Source organism: Genypterus blacodes, unplaced genomic scaffold (genome assembly GCF_046128005.1).
Source record: "Genypterus blacodes isolate CSIRO-AG114 ecotype Tasmania unplaced genomic scaffold, CSIRO-AGI_Gbla_v1 ptg000156l_1, whole genome shotgun sequence".
Classification (NCBI taxonomy): domain Eukaryota; kingdom Metazoa; phylum Chordata; class Actinopteri; order Ophidiiformes; family Ophidiidae; genus Genypterus; species Genypterus blacodes.
Genome location: NW_027466957.1, coordinates 472,501 through 495,103, shown reverse-complemented (window position 1 = coordinate 495,103; position 22,603 = coordinate 472,501). Strand labels below are relative to the sequence as shown.

At 42.0% G+C, this 22,603-nt stretch overlaps 3 protein-coding genes across 13 annotated transcripts in view; 1 reads left to right on the top strand and 2 right to left on the bottom strand.

Annotated features, from left to right (window-relative positions):
• The first annotated feature begins 1,738 nt into the window (after positions 1–1,738).
• On the top strand, positions 1,739–3,820 carry hsd17b10 (hydroxysteroid (17-beta) dehydrogenase 10). Its single transcript, XM_076166614.1, has 6 exons — positions 1,739–1,848; positions 2,168–2,332; positions 2,536–2,700; positions 2,788–2,916; positions 3,006–3,114; positions 3,329–3,820. The coding sequence occupies exons 1-6, from the start codon at positions 1,825–1,827 to the stop codon at positions 3,517–3,519; spliced, it is 783 nt and encodes a 260-aa protein (XP_076022729.1). The 5' UTR covers positions 1,739–1,824; the 3' UTR covers positions 3,520–3,820.
• A 3,641-nt stretch (positions 3,821–7,461) lies between these two features.
• Positions 7,462–14,667, bottom strand: LOC143013121 (C4b-binding protein alpha chain-like). Of its 4 annotated transcripts, XM_076166613.1 has the most exons (12): positions 14,595–14,635; positions 13,789–13,849; positions 12,919–13,500; positions 12,506–12,593; positions 12,205–12,393; positions 11,504–11,606; positions 11,052–11,131; positions 10,774–10,953; positions 10,503–10,676; positions 8,933–9,025; positions 8,217–8,261; positions 7,462–7,868 (listed from the first exon to the last, which is right to left on the bottom strand). In XM_076166613.1, the coding sequence occupies exons 4-12, from the start codon at positions 12,567–12,569 to the stop codon at positions 7,735–7,737; spliced, it is 1,062 nt and encodes a 353-aa protein (XP_076022728.1). In that variant the 5' UTR covers positions 12,570–12,593; positions 12,919–13,500; positions 13,789–13,849; positions 14,595–14,635; the 3' UTR covers positions 7,462–7,734. The 4 variants fall into 4 exon arrangements, with proteins under 4 accessions (XP_076022728.1, XP_076022726.1, XP_076022725.1 ...); XM_076166611.1 differs by having other exon boundaries at positions 12,919–13,955; positions 14,595–14,667; XM_076166610.1 differs by having other exon boundaries at positions 13,789–14,647.
• An 898-nt stretch (positions 14,668–15,565) lies between these two features.
• LOC143013119 (C4b-binding protein alpha chain-like) overlaps positions 15,566–22,603 on the bottom strand; it is a 7,141-nt gene continuing 103 nt past the window's right edge. The window contains exons 1-13 of one of the 8 annotated variants that reach the window (XM_076166601.1): positions 22,570–22,603; positions 21,940–22,027; positions 21,639–21,827; positions 20,992–21,094; positions 20,541–20,620; positions 20,263–20,442; positions 19,995–20,168; positions 19,330–19,461; positions 18,762–18,788; positions 18,601–18,645; positions 18,086–18,164; positions 16,918–16,980; positions 15,566–16,628 (exon numbers count right to left, since the gene is read on the bottom strand). The exon at positions 22,570–22,603 is cut by the window's right edge and continues 103 nt beyond it. In XM_076166601.1, the coding sequence (XP_076022716.1) occupies positions 16,926–16,980; positions 18,086–18,164; positions 18,601–18,645; positions 18,762–18,788; positions 19,330–19,461; positions 19,995–20,168; positions 20,263–20,442; positions 20,541–20,620; positions 20,992–21,094; positions 21,639–21,827; positions 21,940–22,003 (1,128 nt within the window). In that variant the 5' untranslated portion in view covers positions 22,004–22,027; positions 22,570–22,603 and the 3' untranslated portion in view covers positions 15,566–16,628; positions 16,918–16,925. The other 7 variants (XM_076166602.1, XM_076166604.1, XM_076166608.1 and 4 more) reach the window with 7 other exon arrangements.

Below are 22,603 nucleotides of genomic sequence, written 5' to 3'. Positions count from 1 at the left end.
TCGCTTTGGATAAAAGCGTCTGCTAAATGACCGTAATGTAATGTATCCTGAAAATGACGTTGAGAGAGATTACAAAAATGCAAAGTAAACTCAGAATCCCTGGTCCCTTCTGATTTTTGACAGATGTATCCAGATGTTGTGGCCTTCAGACCCGCTCAGCATCTGTGTTGCAGTCAAATAGAGAGGAGTAGATGTGTGTGTGTGCCACCGGGGGGGCTGTGGGATGAGGTAGTAGTTTGTATAGTTTTAGGATCACACCAGATCTGGGAGATAACTATACAGCCTACTGTCTTTCCCACGGCAACCAAACCTTCACCGACGGGACTTAAGACTGCCGGCCTGACTACATCGTGCCTTTGGTTGCCAAGGTGACTGAAGTCTGTTGCCGTTGGTGACCAGCAGAGCTTCAAAATTTCATCAAGTGCTCGGAAGAACATCAGATTATATTGAGTTTTGCTTTGTTTGTGTGATAGGCATTTCCTTACCTCTGTTACAATTTCATCCATCTGCACCGTCAGAAGACAATGCATGACTCACTGACATATTATTGGTAATATTGGTGATTTTCCATTTTTTTCATCTCAACTGTGGTTTCACACCCTCGGAGCTGAAACGCATCAAATGCCAGTATCGGCTCTTTGTGTTTGTTTGTAACCCTAACCCACTTTTAATTATCACATCTGATCACATTAATGTCTAAACTCTGCATGTAACACTTGATGTCCATGTTGTGACTGTGGGCCCAAAGCAGACGCATTTGTGGCCGTGCTGTGGTGAGGTAGTAAGTTGTGTTGTTGTGGGGTGGGATGTTGCAAACCCCTGTTTTGGAGATACAACTATACAACTTACTGCCTTCCACAGTGTGGCAGTATAGAGCTCCACCATGCTGCTGGGCCATGAAACTTGTGTCCTATTTATCTGTCGTCGGCTGTCTAGAAAGAATTAAAATATCAGATATGCAATGTTTCAACACTTATCTGTTCATGTCATTTATTACAGTAATAAAGATAATTTCTACATAAAAATGTTTGCGGTGTAATGTTGTCAAGAAAATGTCTCATGAAGCACAAAATGTAACAGCCAAATGAAAACCATGGACCTATTAGAAAGCAGATAGATGTATGGTGGTAAAGAACGTTAGGTTCAAGGTTCCAACTTGATTTTTCTCCTACGTATCAGCTGCTTCCGTCGCTTCCGCCAGTCAGACAGGAAGCATCAGGTGGTTGCCTGAGCTGACCTTGGTTTGCTCTACGGCTCCTGTGATTGGACAGAATCCCCCCACGCGCACTCTGCACGTGGCAGTAACGGGCTTTTCTCACAGCGCTCACCCATTGGTCAGATCGGAGTAGGCGGGGTTTAGTTTCCCTCTGAGTGTCTACAAATCAAAGACGGGAAGCAGGAGCGCTCACTCTGTACAGACACGTTATCTAATATTTAGATTGTCCACAAACGGCCAACTGTGATCTTTTAACACATAATCTAATATACATTTACACAAATCTCAGGCGCTGTTGAAAGAAAATAATTATTTCAATATTAATTACACACTTTCGTGTTGTTTAGCTCGTGGTCGTGCTCTACAACACGAAACAGAACAGATCGTGTGTTGGGTTTTCTTCTCCGACACTTTGGGATTATTTGTATACCTTTTTCCCTTTCATTTTTAAGATAAATGTAATAATACTAACTATTCTTTTCGAGTTACGCGGTTGCAATAGTTTCTCACCGCTTCTCGGCCCATCCTCTATTGCGTGTGAGGAGTGGCTCTCCTCTATTAAATACACGATCTTTGACGTGACGTATACACAGCCGCTCTGCGTGAACATGGCGAACATTCGATGTGTCAAGGTGAGAATTTAGAAAGAAAACTCCTTTCTCTCCTCATCGCATTTATAAATATGAACTGAGTCGAGTGCATTTGATGCCCAAGAGTTTAAATTGTCTTCTGCGGTGACGACAGTGAGGTTTTCTGTGGCTTTTCTGATTTCCAGCGGCTAAATGCATAAGTTTCATTGTGCCGTGGTGTTCGTTTCCCAGCATGCCGTGTGGCATTTCTGACATTGGGACAGCAGAGAGTGTATTTGAGAATGTTTAGATGTTTGTTATGCAATATCCAAATCTCTCTCTCTCTCTCTTTCTCCCTCTCTCTGTCTCCCTGTGTCTCCAGGGCATGGTTGGCCTGGTGACAGGTGGTGCCTCTGGTTTGGGTCGAGCCACAGTTGAGCGGCTGGTGAAGCATGGAGCCTCTGCTGTGATCCTGGACCTCCCCTCCTCTGATGGCCCCGCTCTGGCAGCCAGCCTGGGGGAGCGCTGTGCCTTTGCTCCTGCAGACGTGAGGCCATTAAACATCGGCACACACTGAACACTGGATTTACACACTTTCAGGCATCCATACACTTATACATCCATTTTGTAAATTGTGCCGATATAATGTAAATAATATGAGCATCCTCATTAGCTGTTTCATCAGTTTGATGTATGTTATTAGGGTGGAAATGGTTGTTGGTCTATAACTGGTGACCCCTCGTTGCCTAGGTAACATCTGAAGCCGATGTGCTCTCAGCAGTGACCCTGGCCAGAGAGAAGTTCGGAAAGTTGGACCTGGCCGTTAATTGTGCCGGCATCGCTGTGGCGTTAAAGACGTACAACCTAAATAAGGACCTCCCTCACAACCTGGAGGACTTCCAACGCGTCATCAATGTGAACCGTGCACACAGATAAAAGGATAAAGTGCCACTCGTGTATACACAGCGCCCCGTGTGTTAATCTTGTGTCTTTGCCCTCCAGGTGAACATCGCAGGAACGTTTAACGTGATCCGCCTCGCCGTAACTCAGATGGCGAAGAACGAGCCTGATGCAGACGGACACAGAGGCTGCATCATCAACACTGCCAGCGTGGCAGCCTTTGATGGACAGGTACATCAAAAAACACACAAGCACACACAGGCTTAGTGGTCAATGAAGCATGTCTCAGTTTTGAAAGAATGTTCTCTCTTTTGCTTTAGGTTGGCCAGGCAGCATATTCTGCATCCAAGGGTGGCATTGTGGGAATGACCCTCCCCATTGCCAGAGATCTGGCACCCATCGGCATCAGAGTTGTCACCATAGCTCCTGGTTGGTATAGACAGAATACTAAACGCTGCTCTCTTTCCATTTGAACATACATTTGACATACACAAGTTAAGGCTGCATCACCTGTCACACTCTGCCTGTGTGTCCCGTGGTCCGATGGATCCCGGTTCATCCCTTCTTTGGTCTTAACTTAGTAATCTAAACATTTGTGTCAAAGTGTCCAAAGTGAAATGTACCTGTGTTTGTCCTCCTGCAGGCCTGTTCTCCACGCCTCTCCTGGCTGGGCTTCCAGAGAAGGTGCGCTCCTTTCTTGCCCGTCAGGTTCCCTTCCCCTCGCGCTTGGGAGAACCAGCCGAGTTTGCCCACCTGGTGACATCGCTGGCCGAGAACCCCATGATTAACGGCGAGGTCATTAGACTGGACGGAGCCTTGCGCATGCAGCCCTGAGACCGATATGGTGTGTGTTTGGACTTAAGAACGGCAACATTAGAGATGGAATGTGTACAGGAATTGAAATGTGATGCATATGTTGAGGAGAAAACGTCCTGATCTCTCTGTGTGTGTGTGTGTGTGTGTGTGTGTGTGTGTGTGTGTGTTTGTGTGTGTGTGTGTGTGTGTGTGTGTGTGTGTGTGTGACAATGACTGAGAGGAAGAGAGTGTGAATGTCAGTATGTTGTGTGTGTGTTACTCAGTACATTGCAGTACTTTGTCAATAATCCAGATGATAATAAACCTCAGATGAGTTTGAGTTGTTGAGTTGGTTTATGAATGAAAACAGCCCAAATTACTCAAATCTCTCAGCAGACACAAACACAGCTTACTCCATATACCAATACTCCATGTTAAAATCGTTGTTACAGAGCTTTCATTGCTGTGATACAAACACAAGCTGGAGCTGCACGAAGACGCAGTTCACCACAAATTGAATGCAATCTCACTTCCAAACAAGGAAATGCTCATTTTACTACCAATGGAGAAGCCTGTCCCCAGCACCTTCACCTCAGCTCCGGTTAGACAAATTCCGACGCCTGTGTCTGTGGCCAGACTCACTTTGACCTTCAGTGGACCAGCACCGGCTGAAGCACTGGCTATCTCTGCTCTGGCAATTGCTTCTGCACGAAGAGGTGTGACTCCTGCTTTTGCACTTGCATTAGGCCCTTTGGCCTCAGCATCAAAAACACTGAATTCAGCACGAGCGTGACCCACTCCTGCAGAAGCTTCTACTCCTGCTTTGGGAACACGCTTCCCAGGTTTATCCTCCAATCCATTAGCATAGGTTTTGGTGCCTGCATAGGTGCCAGCAGCAAAAGAACGTCCGGGCCGGTCAAAGGTGTCAATCATCTCCAGCAGTCCATCACCAGTCAGTTTACCATCTCCTCTCAAAATTACTGCAAACAGAAAGACTTTGTTGATCTGAAAGCTTTCTGTGTGTTGTGCATTATTGTGAATATGATTTCTCTGTTTTAGCTGACAGCTTGCAGTTGAATAAATATTGTATTCCCTCACCTTCAGCTGCATCACACAAATGTTTTAAAAGGAAATTGTGCAATCATGTACCAACCTTTGATTGTTAAATCATATCAAAGTTACATTCATCACTATTACCTGAAAAGTTCAAGATTTGATTTTCTATCTTTGGCATTTGTCAGGCAAACTAATAAATTATTAAGTTGTCTTTTTACATGTTTTTATTTGTATTTCCCTTACCTGCCATGTTCAAGACAAACGCTCTCCTGTGGTAGAGGAAACGGCAAGGATCCTGGAAATAAGCGGAGGATGAAGAGAATCAAAGTTTTCTTTATCACTGAAGAAAAACTCCGTACTTACCGAGCTGTTCTCTGGTTTACAGGAGGGGCAGGATGTGGAAGAAGAACTCAACAGCTGGTTTATATCCAAATCTGCCGGTGTCCAAATGAAACTGAACTGAAGCAACAATTAGATTTGATTAAGTTAGATTTAACTTTATTGTGATTGCCTGTCACAAGTACAAGCAACGGAATGCAGACAATGAGGTGTGGTCAGACACAAACATCCCGAAGGAAGCGAAAGGAAAACTTCCCGTTTGCCACAGCGCAACAAAAAGGACACATAGGGTTGCCTTGTCCTGCAAAGCATAGTGGGAATTTTGACTCTTATCACACTGCCATTAATACGCCTAAATGCGGGAAAACAAACAACAATGAAGAAGCCAGGACAAAGATCAACCAAGTAGGCGGTTAGTTTGCACAGACAAGTTAAGGAGCATTTTAGCCTTTTTTCTTCTTGATGAATGCAAGGCACCCAAAGTAACGACATCCACAGGCAGTGATGGCAACACAACTTATTATGGCTATTTTGATGGGAAACAGAGGGAGATGTTTGAATCCATGATCATTTAGTTTAGTGGATGCTTTTATTTATAGCGCTCCATGAAAAGCAACACACAGTATATATTAATGAAATATCATTAATACTGCTACAATGACTGTGAGAGGGAGAGAGTGTGAATGTCAGTATGTTCTGTGTGTGTGTGTGTATTTCAGTACTTTAATATTCCAGATGATAATAAACCTCAGATGAGTTTGAGTTGTTGAGTTGGTTTATGAATGAAAACAGCCCAAATTACTCAAATCTCTCAGCAGACACAAACACAGCTTTTTAATGATAACATAGGTTTTATTCGTAAATACTCCATGTTAAAATCGTTGTTACAGAGCTTTCATTGCTGTGATACAAACACAAGCTGGAGCTGCACGAAGACACAGTTCACCACAATTTGAATGCAATCTCACTTCCTAACAAGGAAATGCTCATTTTACTACCAATGGATAAGCCTGTCCCCAGCACCTTCACCTCAGCTCCGGTTGGACAAATTCCGACGCCTGTGTCTGTGGCCAGACCCACTTTGACCTTCAGTGGACCAGCACCGGCTGAAGCACTGGCTATCTCTGCTCTGGCAAATGCTTCAGCACGAAGAGGTGTGACTCTTGCTTTTGCACTTGCATTAGGCCCTTTGGCCTCAGCATCAAAAACACTGAATTCAGCACGAGCGTGACCCACTCCTGCAGAAGCTTCTACTCCTGCTTTGGGAACACGCTTCCCAGGTTTACCCTCCAATCCATGAGCATAGGTTTTGGTGCCTGCATAGGTGCCAACAGCATAAGCATCTCCGGGCCGGTCAAAGGTGTCAATCATCTCCAGCAGTCCATCACCAGTCAGTTCAGCAACTCCTCTCAAAGATAGTGCACACAGAAAGACTTTGATCTGAAAGCTTTGTGTGTTTTGCATTATTGTGAATATCACTTCTCTGTTTTAGCTGACAGGGTGCAGTTGAATATTTTATTCCCTCACCTTCAGCTGCATCGCGCAACGTTTTGAAAAGAAATTGTGCAATCATGTACCAACCTTTGATTGTTAAATCATATCAAAGTCACATTCATCACTATTACCTGAAAAGTTCAAGATTTGATTTTCTATCTTTGGCATTTGTCAGGCAAACTAATAAATTATTAAGTTGTCTTTTTACATGTTTTTATTTGTATTTCCCTTACCTGCCATGTTCAAGACAAACGCTGTACTGTGGTAGAGGAAACGGCAAGGATCCTGGAAATAAGCGGAGGATGAAGAGAATCACATCTCACAAAGTTTTCTTTATCATTGAAGAAAAACTCCGTACTTACCGAGCGGTTCTCTGGTTTACAGGAGGGGCAGGATGTGGAAGAACAACTCAACAGCTAGTTTATATACACAACTGCTGATGTCAAAATGAAACTGAACTGAAGTGTAAGATAAGATAAGATCAAACTTCATTATCCCGAGGGAAGTTGCTGTGCACAGTTACAGTACAGCTGAGAATGAAACAAAAGAATCACCCGTAGAAACCAATGTGACCGATGAAACAGCAGCAGTAATTAGATTAGATTAGATTAGATTCATTTTTATTGTCATTGTGTGTCACAAGTACAAGCAACGGAATGCAGATAAGATGGGAAAGTGTGGTCAGACACACACGCCCAGAAGAAAGCGAAAAGCAAAACTTCAGAAAAAATCAAAAACATACAGCGTGGCGATGCAGCGCTGTGTTCTGATATAGATAACTGACAAGACATTCCTTCATCGCTACAGGCTGGTCAAACTGCTGTGACGTTAATAAAAAATTTGTGGAAAAGTATTCAAACAACTGTGAGGTGTGTGTATGATCACTGATGAGGCTCTGCTCCTGACACATAAAGACGGGAGAATCGTTTCAGCATTTCTAACCAAATTCACTTCTAGGGTTTTCAGAAGCCCCCCTGGTGCTCATGGAGTACACCGCTACATTCAAGGGCAATCTGAGGCCATTCCTCTCCTCATGCAGCTGGTTTTACAGCCAGTAGTGTTGCATCAGCAGGACTGCACTGCTTTCTATAGAGGAAAAGGGAAGCAGGAGGGAGAAAGAAATGTATTAGACCACAATTAATCAATCAACCATTGTCCGTATCACAAATCCCAGCAGGCCTGTGAGAGAGGAAAGAGATGAACCATGCTGGAGGTGCAAAGACGTCAGCTACAGGTTGGTCAGTGGTCCAGGAAAATACGGACAACAAGTCAGCGAAAGAGTGTCAACTTGATCACATTCTGACATGGCATAAGGGAATTTACAGTGAGTACATGCTTGGCGATCCTTCCTCTTCCTCTTTTGAATTAACTCACAAGCCCCTCTGTGATTAAAAGGTGCCTGGCAGGGATGAAGCACCTATCCAACTTCATGTAGGTGCTTCTGTGGGTCGTCCCGTTTGCCACAGCATAACAAAAAAGACACATAGGGTTGCCTTGTCCTGCAAAGCATAGTGGGAATTTTGACTCTTATCACACTGCCATAAATACGCCTAAGTGCGGGAAAACAAACAACAATGAAGAAGCCAGGACAAAGATCAACCAAGTAAGCGATTAGTTTGCACAGACAAGTTAAGGAGCATTTTATCATTTTTTCTTCTTGATGAATGCAAGGCACCCAAAGTAACGACATCCACAGGCAGTGATGGCAACACAGATGTTTGAATTCATGATGCCAACAAATGTTATTCTGCCGGCCATTTAAATGCCTTATCATAATCTGTTTTTATATGAGCCAGAATTACAAGAGCTCCATAATTCATGTAAATGACCACTGAGTTGGAACTTACCCAATAAGATGAACCACCATGACTGCCACCATGTTGTTCCATTGCCTGCAACACATCATTCAAAACAAATAACTCATTGACTCTTGGTGGAAAATGTCATGCACATCATCCGTTTATGCGTTACATGAAAATCAAATGACAACAAAGAGAGAGCCCCGACTCACCAGTTACCACCTAATGCAGCGACAGAGACAGTGGAACATTACGGATAGTGAAGAATACAACAAGTGCATTTCCCATCATTACAAAAGGACAAGTTTCTTAGTAACTAAAATGAATATGATGGCAAAGACAATCAGCAACGATTAACGCCGAGTTATACTTTGTTCTACAAAAACAAAACACACAAAGTAGTCTGAGTTCATGTTTATGCACTACTCTGACTAAGAGATTGCGATTCTTTCAAACTTTCTCACAGTCATACCCAACAAAACGTAAAGTGAGATCTGTCCTCTGCATCTAACCCATGAGCAGTGTGCAGCCACTGGGCGCCGCCCTCACACCAACTCAAATTCTAAGCCAGTGCTTTGATTAGAGAAACCTAACATACATGTTTTTGATGGTGGGAGCAAACCAATGCAAATATGAGGAGAAGATACAAACTCCAAAACGGAAAGGCCCAGGACCTTCTTGCTGTGAGGCAACAGTGATGGCCACTCGTAGCTTTATGTATCACAATACTCTGAATAGTACTTGGGTAGTAAAGGGGACTCTACCTGATGCTGTGACTGTCTTTGTTGTTGTAGAAGGAGGAACCTTCTCAGTGGTGGGAGGATGTAGGGTGGTGGTAGAAGGAGGGACTTTTTTTGCTGCCATGGCAATAAAGAGTTATCAGGACAAGGATTCCACTCATCATGGAATCATTTACAGCAAGAACATGGTATAATTAAGGGAGTTCTTGCACAATTTTGTGAGTGTGTTCTGTTTTTAAACTTAAACTCAATACATTTTGTTACACTGCATGCTGCTGAGGTCCCAACAATAGATAATAAAATACTCGGGTACCGTAATTTTCGGACTATAAGCCGCGGCTTTTTCCCCATTTTTCGACCCTGCGGCTTATATAACGGTACGGCTAATCTATGGATTTTTACAGCTAACGGCCACTAGGGGAATTCCTAAATCTATGGATTTTACAGGTTACAGTCCGGAAAAGAGCGCGCAAAAGTAAAAGTGGAACCGCGAATGGTACGAGGGATAGAACGACAGCGAGACAGACGGACATTACGAGAGCGAGACAGTTTGTGAGACACCCTCATTATGGAAATTGATATTGCCTCGTCAAGCGCTGTAAGCTTTGTTTTTTGTTAGGGTACTACTGTAGGCTATAATGTAGATCAGTGGTTTTCAATCTTTTTCATGCCAAGGACCACTGCTGTAGATCACTGCCGGTACGTGCGCTGGGAGCGCACCGTTTAAGTTTGAAAGTTGAAAAGTTTGTGTGTCTGAAACGCTATGTGATACAGTACAGTTTACACAGCATAGCACATGTTCTGTAGCTACTATTGCACTAAATGGTAACACTTGAAAACGTTATGCAAATATGCAACTTGTTTGTTGAAATGTTAATAAATGGGAGCTTCCTCAAACAGCCGCCTCTTTCCCGACAATCCCCTCTGTGCACGAACCCTTACATATGGTAATTAAACATAAAAAAAAAACTGCGGTTTATAGTCCAGTGCGGTTTATATATGTACACATCATTCAATTTAGCTTGTGAGGCTTATAGTCAGGTGCGTCTTATAGTCCGAAAATTACGGTAGTTTTCATTCAGGTGGCAATCAATCAAATAGAGCCCAGTAGTGAGAAAGGGTCACTGGTACTGCCAATCCCACTGAGAATCACAATCTCATACATAATGTTGTGTGGCGTTTGTCTTGAGTTACTAATGCCATCATTAACCCCCACTGGTGAACCGTGACCAGCAACTCAGAACAGCAGCTTGGACATAGGGCACAACATGGTGACAAGCTACAGTAAGCGGTGGTGAGCGAATGAGAGGCCCATGGTGTCCTGTAAACATACAGAGAAGAGAGCCCAAGAGATCCACACCTGTTCTGGATTCTGGGTGCAAAACCAAGGCAAAGCATTCAGGAATGTCATGATTGGGCAGGAGTTTGGTCATTACTGTTAAAAGAGTTTTTTTTAGAATAGAATCACTTTTATACTGCAGGGCAAATCACACCAAACCTGTTGCGTAGCATGTAATCATGTTTTGACAGTTTAAAATGCAAAGAGACATTCTGAATATAATGTGTTCAGGACTTGTGCTTCTTAGTGACTTACGTTCACATTTAGGAAGTGCAGGTAGCCATTGACTATCCAGACCACAGTCCAGGTGGTGTGTTTCTTCATTGCCATGTCCAGGATTGCACTTGAATGTCACATGATGTTTGTATCCATAAGGGGGTGGAGCTCCACCAATCCTATGCGCATTTTCAATATTTTCACACTGAACCTCTGCAGAAGAAATTGTAAGACCAATGATCAAATAACCATGAATGTTTGTGTTACATTCAGAAAAATTACAACAATTTGAAATAAAAACAAGACATACTTATGCATGTTGGAGGATCTGGCATGAATGCCTCATTTTCTGAGCATGTCAGTGTGACTGATCCATTGAGTATTAAAGCACCATCACATTTGTACGTTACAAGTTCTCCGAAATTGTAGCTTTCCTTCACATCACTGAATCTTCCATTGGTGAGGTCAGGTGGTGGCAGACATGTTACCACTGTAACATAACATCAACATGTATTAGAGCAGACACACACATACATATTAAAGCCTTTTAGTGGAGTCAGGAATGTTGTGATAGCAGAGATTACCAACCTTCACATGTGGGCAGCCTCCCATTCCACCCTTTGGCTCCACAATACATTCCATTTTTGCTGCTACCAACCAGGTTGTACCTAATTAAGCAGTTAAAGATGGAGAAAAAAACAAAAAATGTTGAACTTCTCAGTAAAGATTGTGACTTAAAGGATCTTACAATCTGCTTACTTAATTACCCCATAAACTACAAATCAAATATATTTAACAGTACTAAGTACCACTTTCCAATGGAACACCATAACTAGATGTGGAGATACAGATACAATATTGACTTCAGATCAGTCAGAATGTGATTTAAATGGCGGCATGCATATTTACCCAGTGCATCATTTAGTGGATGCTTTTATTTATAGAGCTCCATTCAAAAGGTAAAACATAGTATGAGGGCGTACATCTATCTAGGATTACGTTTTGGGGGAAAAAAGGCTTCAAAAACGTCCTGCACTGACCCCTTGTTGCAGGTGAACGTAATTGTATGTCCAAACAACACATCGCCATCCACATATTTAATGTCCCCATTGTACAATTCTCCAGGACTGCCACAGCTCTTCCCTGAAAACAAACAGACGTAATAAGGGGTAAATTCAGTCATTAAGAATTACAAAGTAAAGATATGAAGAAGTTAAGTTTTCATTTCAATAATAAACAGGATAGATGGGACTTGAGTTGTTTACATGCAAATGTAAATGTTTACATGGTTTTGATGCAAGTCAGTCCTAAACATTTCAAAACATTTCAAGATAGAGAATTTGAGAACATTACTGTCGATTTTCAAAAACTACGACTTAAAGAAGACACAAAAAAGAGACCGGTGCAATTTAGCCCAAAAGGTTATTGGGCCAAGGCAGAGATGAGTGTTTAAGATCTCAAAGTTCACCAAAAACCTTCGTTCAAAGGTTCTTGACAAAAACGTTCTTGATACTCTCAAGATCAAACATATCGCCCCTGGATCCGATCCGCAACAACCACCCGTTTCCTCCCTCATTATTGGACTCTATTACATTTCATCCACACATGTATCTCACTCCATAGTTCCAAATCAACATCTCTTTGAGTGTTTACTCAGTTACCTCCATCTTAAACCCAAACTAACTGCAAGTAACACAGCAAATGATCACATAGAAAGAGAAAACCAGGATCTAATATTTACTCTCGCATGTCAGAGTCAAGACGCTCCAAGTCCCACCAACACAGCTGACGACCTTTGACCCTCCTGAAGCTGTATAGCCAGCAACGCAGCTAAATGTGGCTTTAGACTGTTCTTGAAATACTGTTTGTCCAATATCTGCATCGACCAAAACCCTGTTGGGTCCTCCATCAGGTGGGGCGCAGTCTTGGGCTATAAGGGCACACAGAAAAGAAACATTAAGAATGACAAGTGAGGCTGTTTTCATTCTAGTTAAAGCAACGCTCGTACTTCCTGTGTGTCTCAAGATAATCTGCCTACTCACCCTGAGCAGTGATGACAAGACCAAGGATCATGAAGAGGAAGTTGGCAACACCCACTGACTCCATGGCGCAGATTGAAGCAACCTGTGTCTGGTACAAGAGAACTCAAATATAAGCAGGAAATCCAGTACAGCAAAGGCAAAAGCACTAAGGAGGTGTAACGGTGACGCTTTAATCATAGCAGCAACCATGAATATATTAACATTAAACCACATAGCTAGATTTGTTTGTGTGTAACTGCTCCAGTTGACAAACTCAATATTCGTTGAGACAAGACAAACACAAACTCAGCGCTGAACAGGCACGCCACATGATTACCACCATGATACCATTGAAGCCCAGTATGCCTGATGCTAGCAGGGCGTATAACAGACATTACTTTATAAATCCAGAAACTGAATTCAAATGAACTTACCAGCAGCTTACAACGGGTCCACACGTGTGTGCGTCGGATAAGAACCAGTGACTACAGACTGATCTGTCGTTTAAATTTTTTCGAAAAGAGGCACAGAGCCAGAGGGAGAGAGAAAGGAGAACTTAGACAAAATAGGCTAAATAATGTTAAAGTAAATTGAAACAGGAACAGCAGGAAGCCACGGCCGCAGAAGGTTGTAAGAACACAGCACGGTAGAGTGGATACAGAGTCCAGGATGGCATCATGGATGTTGATGCGATGATCTCATAGGTACAGTTTTGAACAGCATGATGTCAAACAGCAATGTAGGCAACTACAGATCGCATCATAGGCTGTGGTGAAGAGAAGAAAAGAGGAAAGACAAAACAAAGAGAAGATATTTCACCCAAGACTGTACCCAACCCAGAATGCAGAAGCAGGCGGCGTCTAGTAAGCAGACAGGTGAACATAACAATTTCCTTTTGCAACATGTTAAATTGGTGTGAGTCAGATGGTGTACCAAAGATGGCAATATGAGGAGAGGGTTGAACCTGTGATCACAATATGGTAGGGTTGAGGTAATCGGACCAGTAATTGTGCAGCCTGGGGCAGAGAAAAAAAACTGGGGCTTAGGTTACATCTATATGTTACAACTTTTATGATTGTGTTCTTAACTTGTTCCTGAGGCTCCTGCTTAAAGACAAGTTTACAGCCACATGATGCCAAATGTTCAGGCGCGAATTGTGATGGTTTAATGATTATTAAGCATAGCACTTGTTATTATGTCTACATTTGTATTGTCACAGGGTGAAAGCAGATTTATTGTTCTTTTCAGTACTAAGACCCCAACCTTCAAGCCTTTACCAGCAGGTCTGGTTGCCTAAAACTTACACTTAGTCCAGATGATCCAGATGAAACCTCAGATGAGTTTGATTGTCGAAAGTTGGTTAAGCTGTTTAGTTGGTTGATGGATGAAAACAGGAAATTACCATTTTACAACCAAGGGAGAAGCGTGTGACTGTCCCCAGCACCTTGACCTTTCAGTATTCAATACCTGACTGTCAAACCAAATGAATTTAGTACCATTCAAAAACTTTTTAACAATATTTATTGTCAGGTAACACAGAACATATATGTACCAAGCAAAACCAGGGCTGCATTTCAATATAAGTATAGATATTAAATAAATAAATAAAATGTGAACATTGCGTGTGTTCAAATAAAGTGAATAAACTTTAATAAACTTAAACTTAGATCAAATTTAGGGAGCAAAAGCTTGAAATTCCCATTTTCTGTTTCACATCTTGACTCAACAGTCTCATCCAATTTCACAGATAATAAATCTCAACACAAAAAGAGAAGAGGAAAAATCTAAGCCGCTCTGTGGGAACACTCATGATTGGCAGGTTGTTGGACAGTGAATGTGTGGCTCAGGATCCTGGTGGACTCTGCTCATATTGGGCTCTGAGACCACTTCGTTTCTGTGATCTCATCTCATCTCAGAAACTAAATGCTCGACATTTTCGATGTCCTCTTTTCTTTTTTTGAGAGCGCCATTTTTGTTTCACTTTCTCCGCCGCAGTCGTCTGTTTCTCTCACTTTCTCCGTCTCAATCCTGTTTTCAACTTTCTGTATATCTCTCTTTGTTTTCTCTTAGCTGTGTCGCTTTCTTTTACTTTCTTCCGTCTTTAACTTACCTCTTAACTCTCTCGCCTGTCTGCACTGAAGGGTCACAATGTTTACCTCTTGGAATGCACAAACCTGATTGGCTGAGTTATATCACGTGGGATGGCTTAACTCGCATGCAGTTGGTCTGTGCGTTTTCCTCGCTTATTAACCATTTCAGTAAACACTAGAAGTGGCGTCGATTATAGTAGAAGCGCCGCGTGTTTTAAATCAGAACCTTCTGTTTTGGCTGTAGGTCCGCCTGTTGGTGACCTTAGGGTGCAGACCAATTGCTCCAAAGAGCTCTAAAGTGAAAACAGAAGTATGACATCACAATGTGAAGCCTCCAGCCCTGGCTCCTCTTCACTCTATTGGTCCATGAATGCATCTGTCTAAGGTGTTTCTCATATGAAACCATCAAGATAAGTGTCATTATGGATCCCACGGTAGTTCTACGTTATGTCTTAAGTCAAAACAAAAACTGATTTATTTTGTCTTGAGGCAGACAAAACCGTTTTCCCCCATTAAAGATCCTAAGCCAACACTTCAGCACCTGTGTCTGTAGTCAAAGCCACAAGATGGCGCTGCAGCACAACACAATAGATTCAGTGTGGAAAAATAATAATAATCAGTACATGGCTACACAAGGACCCAACTAGCAGAGAGGTGACATTGTGGCCTCACTAGTTTCACTTTGGCACTGAACACAACTATTTATCTCCAACGGTATTATAAACAACCTGACTGTACAGGTCATTAGCCCAAGTCACCGTCCCTCTATACATTTTGTCCACATATGCATAGGTTCCAGTCAACATTTCTTCCCTCTCTCATTTCCCCCTCTTTCTGTATTAAAAAATGTCCACTAAAATGACCCATAACTGTATGCCCATTGTCATGTCAAATACTTTTGATAAAAAAAATTAAAAAAAAGTATATTATGTAAAAAAAATTGTTCCATGTACATCCATCGTCCACACACTTATTCAAAAACTGGTGAGTCTTCAAGATCAGGAATTTTATTTTTGTACATTATAAAAATCTTAACAGCACATCACACAAGTAGCCGATTAAATGTTCTGACAGTAATAAATAAAAAAAAGCATGGCAAGTGCAAGAATTTTTAGAGACCGAAGTCTACACACAACACTCATGTAACTGAATACAAATTTAAGAAACTCGACTGAGTAGTGCTGGGTCTAAATATTACAGACATTTCACAGACAATTTAATTGGGCACAAAAACAGTGCCAATATTAACTTATATTATAATTATATTATAATACCATTATGACAATTTAGAATAAATGTGTAGGCCAACTTTGACTGACCCCAACAAGCAGGTTCATATTTACACAGGAGATGTAAATCCAAACAAACAACTGAAGAGGCAAGCTAGAACACTTGATTCTTTACATAAAGGCCTAAGGAACGTTACAGCATCTTCACATGTTGAAACCACTGTTAGAGACGGACCCCATTGCCATCTCTGCTAAGGTGCTGGATGAAATGGTTACACGAAACATGAGTTTGACACCTGTCACAGTGACGAGTCCACATTGGAGCCATGAAAGATGGTTCAACATCAACGCAGCAACCACATATGAACTATGAAAAACAAAATATCACTCCAACAATTATTGTACTGTATTGAAACTGTTGCTCTATATAGATTTTATGCAATGCGTAAATGATTAACATACGGTGTGGCGATGCAGCGCTGTGTTCTGACATAGCAAACTTAAGACATTCCTTCATCGCTACAGGCTGGTCAAACTGCTGTGATGTTAATAAAGGCAGCTCGAAATCACCGCGCTAATTTGTGGAAAAGTATTCAAACAGCTGTGAGGTGTGTGTATGATCACTGATGAGGCTCTGCTCCTGACACATAAAGACGGGAGAATCGTTTCAGCATTTCTAACCAAATTCACTTCTAGGGTTTTCAGAAGCCCCCCTGGTGCACATGGAGTACACCGCTACATTCAAGGGCAATCTGAGGCCATTCCTCTCCTCATGCAGCTGGTTTTACAGCCAGTAGTGTTGCATCAGCAGGACTGCACTGCTTTCTATAGAGGAAAAGGGAAGCAGGAGGGAGAAAGAAATGTATTAGGCCACAATTAATCAATCAATCATTGTCCGTATCACAAATCCAAGCAGGCCTGTGAGAGAGGAAAGAGATGAACCATGCTGGAGGTGCAAAGACGTCAGCTACAGGTTGGTCAGTGGTCCAGGAAAATACGGACGACGAGAGGTTAAATCATGCTCGAGTCAGCGAAAGAGTGTCAACTTCATCACATTCTGACATGGCATAAGGGAATTTACAGTGAGTATATGCTTGGCGATCCTTCCTCTTACCGAGAGTGCTACAACTCCCCCTCTTCATCTTTTGCGGCCACATTCCCAGAGTATCCCCGATAGCTGTAATCCAATAATGACCAGTCAACATGTATGCATTCTGTACGACCAGGCAGACAACTGAGGAAGGTTTAGGATCTCCGTAAAATCACCCTCTCACTCCAAAAGGCCACCCCTCTACAAAGAAAGCCCCTCACACAGACACACACACAAGTCCCTCTGTAATAAAAAGGTGCCAGGCAGGGATGAAGCCCCAATCCAACTTCATGTAGGTCCTTCTGGGGGACGCCACATAAATGCATAGCTGCTGGCAGAGACAGCATAACAAAAAGGACACATAGGGTTGCCTAATTACCTATTTGTCCCTTTCAAATTTTGTGAAAATTGAAAATGATTCCATAGTTAGGTTGAGATCTTTCATGATCAAGCATTTATTTTAACTTTACAGCAGATATTGTGGGGCCAGAATGATCATTATAATAATTTCTCTTGATACACTTTGTTATTGTAATACCTTGTAAGACTTCCTACAGGAAATGAGAGATGAACAGACGCTTCATCCCTGCCGGCACTTCGTACTATGCAGAAGATAAACCAGCCAACGTAAACAACGGACCTAGAGTATGCATGTAATAAACATTCCATAGATCAAACATGATCTCTGCCATCCACTCAGCAATGGGATCCATACATTAATACGCCTTTACTCCCACATTTCAAATGAAGGGTTTTGTTGGTGGCATCTTTAGACCTTTAGGACTACATGTGGCGCTTTAGCCGAGGAGGTGAAACACACACATTCCAGCAATGCCTCACTGGAATGTGTGTGTGTACTGTTAGCAAATGGTTGATATCCCCATAAGGCCCCTGGGGAAGAGTTCTTTACATTTGACCTGAGGTTGAGTTCATCAGGATGTTATTACAGCACACTCTGCCCACTGTATTCACTACAACTTAGGAGATTTTAAAAATACACACAACTTGGATCACGCAACACTGAACATGTCAAGTGGAAAAGAAGTACAAATACAAACTGAAAAGGAATGAAGAAGTCAGAACACGGATGAAGCAATATAAATGTTAAGTGCGGGAAAACAAAAAGGAAGCCAGGACAAAGATCAACCAAGTAAGCGGTTAGTTTGCACAGACAAGTTAAGGAACATTTTACCCTTTTTTGTTCTTGATGAATGAAAGGCACCCAAAGTAACGACATCCACAGGCAGTGATGGCAACACAAGTTATTATGGCTATTTCGATGGGAAACAGAGGCAGATGTTTGAATCCATGATGCCAACAAATGTTATTCTGCTGGCCATTGCTGGCCATTGCCTGCTCATAATCTGACATGCAAACATCAGATAGGTACTGCAGACATGTTTCCAATGTTTTGTAGATTTAACACAACTAACGCTTTAGCTAGTTTTATTTTTTGATGCAAATGTGGCAGCAGAATTGTTGCTATTTACTGCGTATCAATAGCAATCACTTCACAGTCCGGCAGAAACTTAAATGGATGATGTGCACAAAGAGCAAAGAAAGAAATGGATTGAGCTTTTATCATTATGTTGTTATTATGTTATTATTATTATGCAGTTTTTGTTTATGTTGTTTTTTTTTTAATATATGAGCCAGAATTACAAGGCCTCCATAATTCATGTAAATGACCACTGAGTTGGAACTTACCCAATAAGATGAACCACCATGACTGCCACCATGTTGTTCCACTGCCTGCAACACATCATTCAAAACAAATTACTCATTGACTCTTGGTGGAAAAAGGCCATGCACATCATCCGTTTGTGCGTTACATGGAAATCAAATGAAAACAAAGTGCTCTGACTCACCATTTGGCCCATCGGTGGGAGTTACACCTAATGCAGCGACAGAGACAGTGGAACATTACGGATAGTGAAGTATACAACAAGTGCATTTCCCATCTTTACAAAAGGACAAGTTTCTTAGTAACTAAAATGAATATGATGGCAAAGACAATCAGCAACGATTAACGCCGAGTTATACTTTGTTCTACAAAAACAAAACACACAAAGTAGTCCGAGTTCATGTTTATGCACTACTCTGACTAAGAGATTGCGATTCTTTCAAACTTTCTCACAGTCATACCCAACAAAACGTAAAGTGAGATCTGTCCTCTGCATCTAACCCATGAGCAGTGTGCAGCCACTGGGCGCCGCCCTCACACCAACTCAAATTCTAAGCCAGTGCTTTGATTAGAGAAACCTAACATACATGTTTTTGATGGTGGGAGCAAACCAATGCAAATATGAGGAGAAGATACAAACTCCAAACAGAAAGGCCCAGGACCTTCTTGCTGTGAGGCAACAGTGATGGCCACTCGCAGCTTTATGTATCACAATACTCTGAATAGTACTTGGGTAGTAAAGGGGACTCTACCTGATGCTGTGACTGTCTTTGTGGTTGTAGAAGGAGTCTTAATGGTGGGAGGACGTAGGGTGGTGGTAGAAGGAGATTGAGTCTTAATGGTGGGAGGACGTAGGGTGGTGGTAGAAGGAGGGACTTTATTTGCTGCCATGGCAATAAAGAGTAATCAGGACAAGGGTTCCACTCATCATGGAATCATTTACAGCAAGAACATGGTATAATTAACGTCAACTTGTTCTTGCACAATTTTGTCAGTGCGTTCTGTTTCTACACTTAAACTCAATACATTTTGTTACACAGCATGCTGCTGAGGTCCCAACAATAGATACTGAAATACTCAAATCAATCAAATAGAGCCCAGTAGTGAGAAACGGTCACTGGTACTGCCAATCCCACTGAGAATCACAATCTCATACATAATGTTGTATGGCGTTGAGTGGCGAGTTACTAATGCCATCATTAACCCCCACTGGTGAACTGTGACCAGCAACTCAGAACAGCAGCTTGGACATAGGGCACAACATGGTGACAAGCTACAGTAAGCGGTGGTGAGTGAGAGGCCCATGGTGTCCTGTAAACATACAGAGTAGAGAGCCCAAGAGATCCACACCTGTTCTGGATTCTGGGTGGCATTCTTAATATAATGTGTTCAGGACTTGTGCTTCTTAGTGACTTACGTTCACATTTAGGAAGTGCAGGTAGCCATTGACTATCCAGACCACAGTCCAGGTGGTGTGTTTCTTCATTGCCATGTCCAGGATTGCACTTGAATGTCACATGATGTTTGTATCCATAAGGGGGTGGAGCTCCACCAATCCTACGCGCATTTTCAATATTTTCACACTGAACCTCTGCAGAAGAAATTGTAAGACCAATGATCAAATAACCATGAATGTTTGTGTTACATTCAGAAAAATAACAATTTGAAATAAAAACAAGACATACTTATGCATGTTGGAGGATCTGGCATGAATGTCTCATTTTCTGAGCATGTCAGTGTGACTGATCCATTGAGTATTAAAGCACCATCACATTTGTACGTTACAAGTTCTCCGAAATTGTAGCTTTCCTTCACATCACTGAATCTTCCATTGGTGAGGTCAGGTGGTGGCAGACATGTTACCACTGTAACATAACATCAACATGTATTAGAGCAGACACACACATACATATTAAAGCCTTTTAGTGGAGTCAGGAATGTTGTGATAGCAGAGATTACCAACCTTCACATGTGGGCAGCCTCCCATTCCACCCTTTGGCCTCACAATGCATTCCATTTTTGCTGCTACCAACCAGGTTGTACCTAATTAAGCAGTTAAAGATGGAGAAAAAACAAAAAATGTTGAACTTCTCAGTAAAGATTGTGACTTAAAGGATCTTACAATCTGTTTACTTAATTACCCCATAAACTACAAATCAAATATATTTAACAGTACTAAGTACCACTTTCCAATGGAACACCATAACTAGATGTGGAGATACAGATACAATATTGACTTCAGATCAGTCAGAATGTGATTTAAATGGCGGCATGCATATTTACCCAGTGCATCATTTAGTGGATGCTTTTATTTATAGAGCTCCATTCAAAAGGTAAAACATAGTATTAGAGCGTACATCTATCTAGGATTACGTTTTGGGGGAAAAAAGGCTTCAAAAACGTCCTGCACTGACCCCTTGTTGCAGGTGAACGTAATTGTATGTCCAAACAACACATCGCCATCCACATATTTAATGTCCCCATTATGCAATTCTCCAGGACTGCCACAGCTCTTCCCTGAAAAGAAACAGATGTAATTAGGGGTAAATTTAGTCATTAAGAATTACAAAGTAAAGATATGAAGAAGTGTCAGACTGCATGATAGAAATGTAATATGTAGATGGTACTTGAGTGGTTTATATTTCGATGCAAATCAGTCTTCAACATTTCAAGATAGAGGATTTGAGAACATTACTGTCGATTTTCAAAAACTACGACTTAAAGAAGACACAAAAAAGAGACCGGTGCAATTTAGCCCAAAAAGTTATTGGGCCAAGGCAGAGATGAGTGTTTAAGATCTCAAAGTTCACCAAAAACCCTGTGGTTCTTGATACTCTCAAGATCAAACATATCGCCCCTGGATCCGATCCGCAACAACCACCCGTTTCCTCCCTCATATTGGACTCTATTACATTTCATCCACACATGTATCTCACTCCATAGTTCCAAATCAACATCTCTTTGAGTGATTACTCAGTTACCTCCATCTTAAACCCAAACTAACTGCAAGTAACACAGCAAATGATCACATAGAAAGAGAAAACCAGGATCTAATATTTACTCTCGCATGTCAGAGTCAAGACGCTCCAAGTCCCACCAGCACAGATGACGAACTTTGACCCTCCTGAAGCTGTATAGCCAGCAACGCAGCTAAATGTGGCTTTAGACTGTTCTGGAAATACTGTTAGTCCAATATCTGCATCGACCAAAACCCTGTTGGGTCCTCCATCAGGTGGGGCGCAGTCTTGGGCTATAAGGGCACACAGAAAAGAAACATTAAGAATGACAAGTGAGGCTGTTTTCATTCTAGTTAAAGCAACGCTCGTACTTCCTGTGTGTCTCAAGATAATCTGCCTACTCACCCTGAGCAGTGATGACAAAACCAAGGATCATGAAGAGGAAGTTGGCAACACCCACTGACTCCATGGCGCAGATTGAAGTAACCTGTGTCTGGTACAAGAGAACTCAAATATAAGCAGGAAATCCAGTACAGCAAAGGCAAAAGCACTAAGGAGGTGTAACGGTGACGCTTTAATCATAGCAGCAACCATGAATATATTAACATTAAACCACATAGCTAGATTTGTTCGTGTGTAGCGGCTGCTTCAATTGACAAACTCAATATTCGTCGAGACAAAACAAACACTAACTCAGCACTGAACGGGCACCCATATTATTACGTATTATAAGTTCCAGCACGAAATGGCGGATGCTAACAGGGCGTAAAGCGGACTTCCCTAATGCCGGAAGCTGACATTTGAATTTAAACTGAATTAAAACGAATTTAACAGCAAGCTACCAACGAACATAAACTGTCCGCGCGCCTAGTACGTTTGATAAGAACCAGTGACTAAACCCGAGGTAGCTAACGTACATTTACGGCTCGAAAATACCACGGGCTGGCTGTCTAGCTCACACATTCACCGCTCAAAACATGCGGTAGAACCATGTTAGTTAAAGCATGTTGAAATATTAAAATATAAATAACTTACCCAACAAATATGGACTACGTTTGTGTACGGATCT

Excerpts from the sequence above, each read along its gene's own strand:
- LOC143013121 (XM_076166611.1), bottom strand. The coding sequence starts at position 12,569 with ATGGAGTCAGTGGGTGTTGCCAACTTCCTCTTCATGATCCTTGGTCTT. Across the intron at positions 11,607-12,204 it reads CTTGACTCTGACATGCGAGA|GGAAGAGCTGTGGCAGTCCT; the intron begins GTAAATATTAGA and ends GTTTGTTTTCAG. Across the intron at positions 7,869-8,216 it reads ATGGTGGTTCATCTTATTGG|GACAAGGCAACCCTATGTGT; the intron begins GTAAGTTCCAAC and ends TATGCTTTGCAG.
- hsd17b10 (XM_076166614.1), top strand. The coding sequence starts at position 1,825 with ATGGCGAACATTCGATGTGTCAAG. Across the intron at positions 1,849-2,167 it reads CGAACATTCGATGTGTCAAG|GGCATGGTTGGCCTGGTGAC; the intron begins GTGAGAATTTAG and ends CTGTGTCTCCAG. Across the intron at positions 3,115-3,328 it reads AGTTGTCACCATAGCTCCTG|GCCTGTTCTCCACGCCTCTC; the intron begins GTTGGTATAGAC and ends GTCCTCCTGCAG.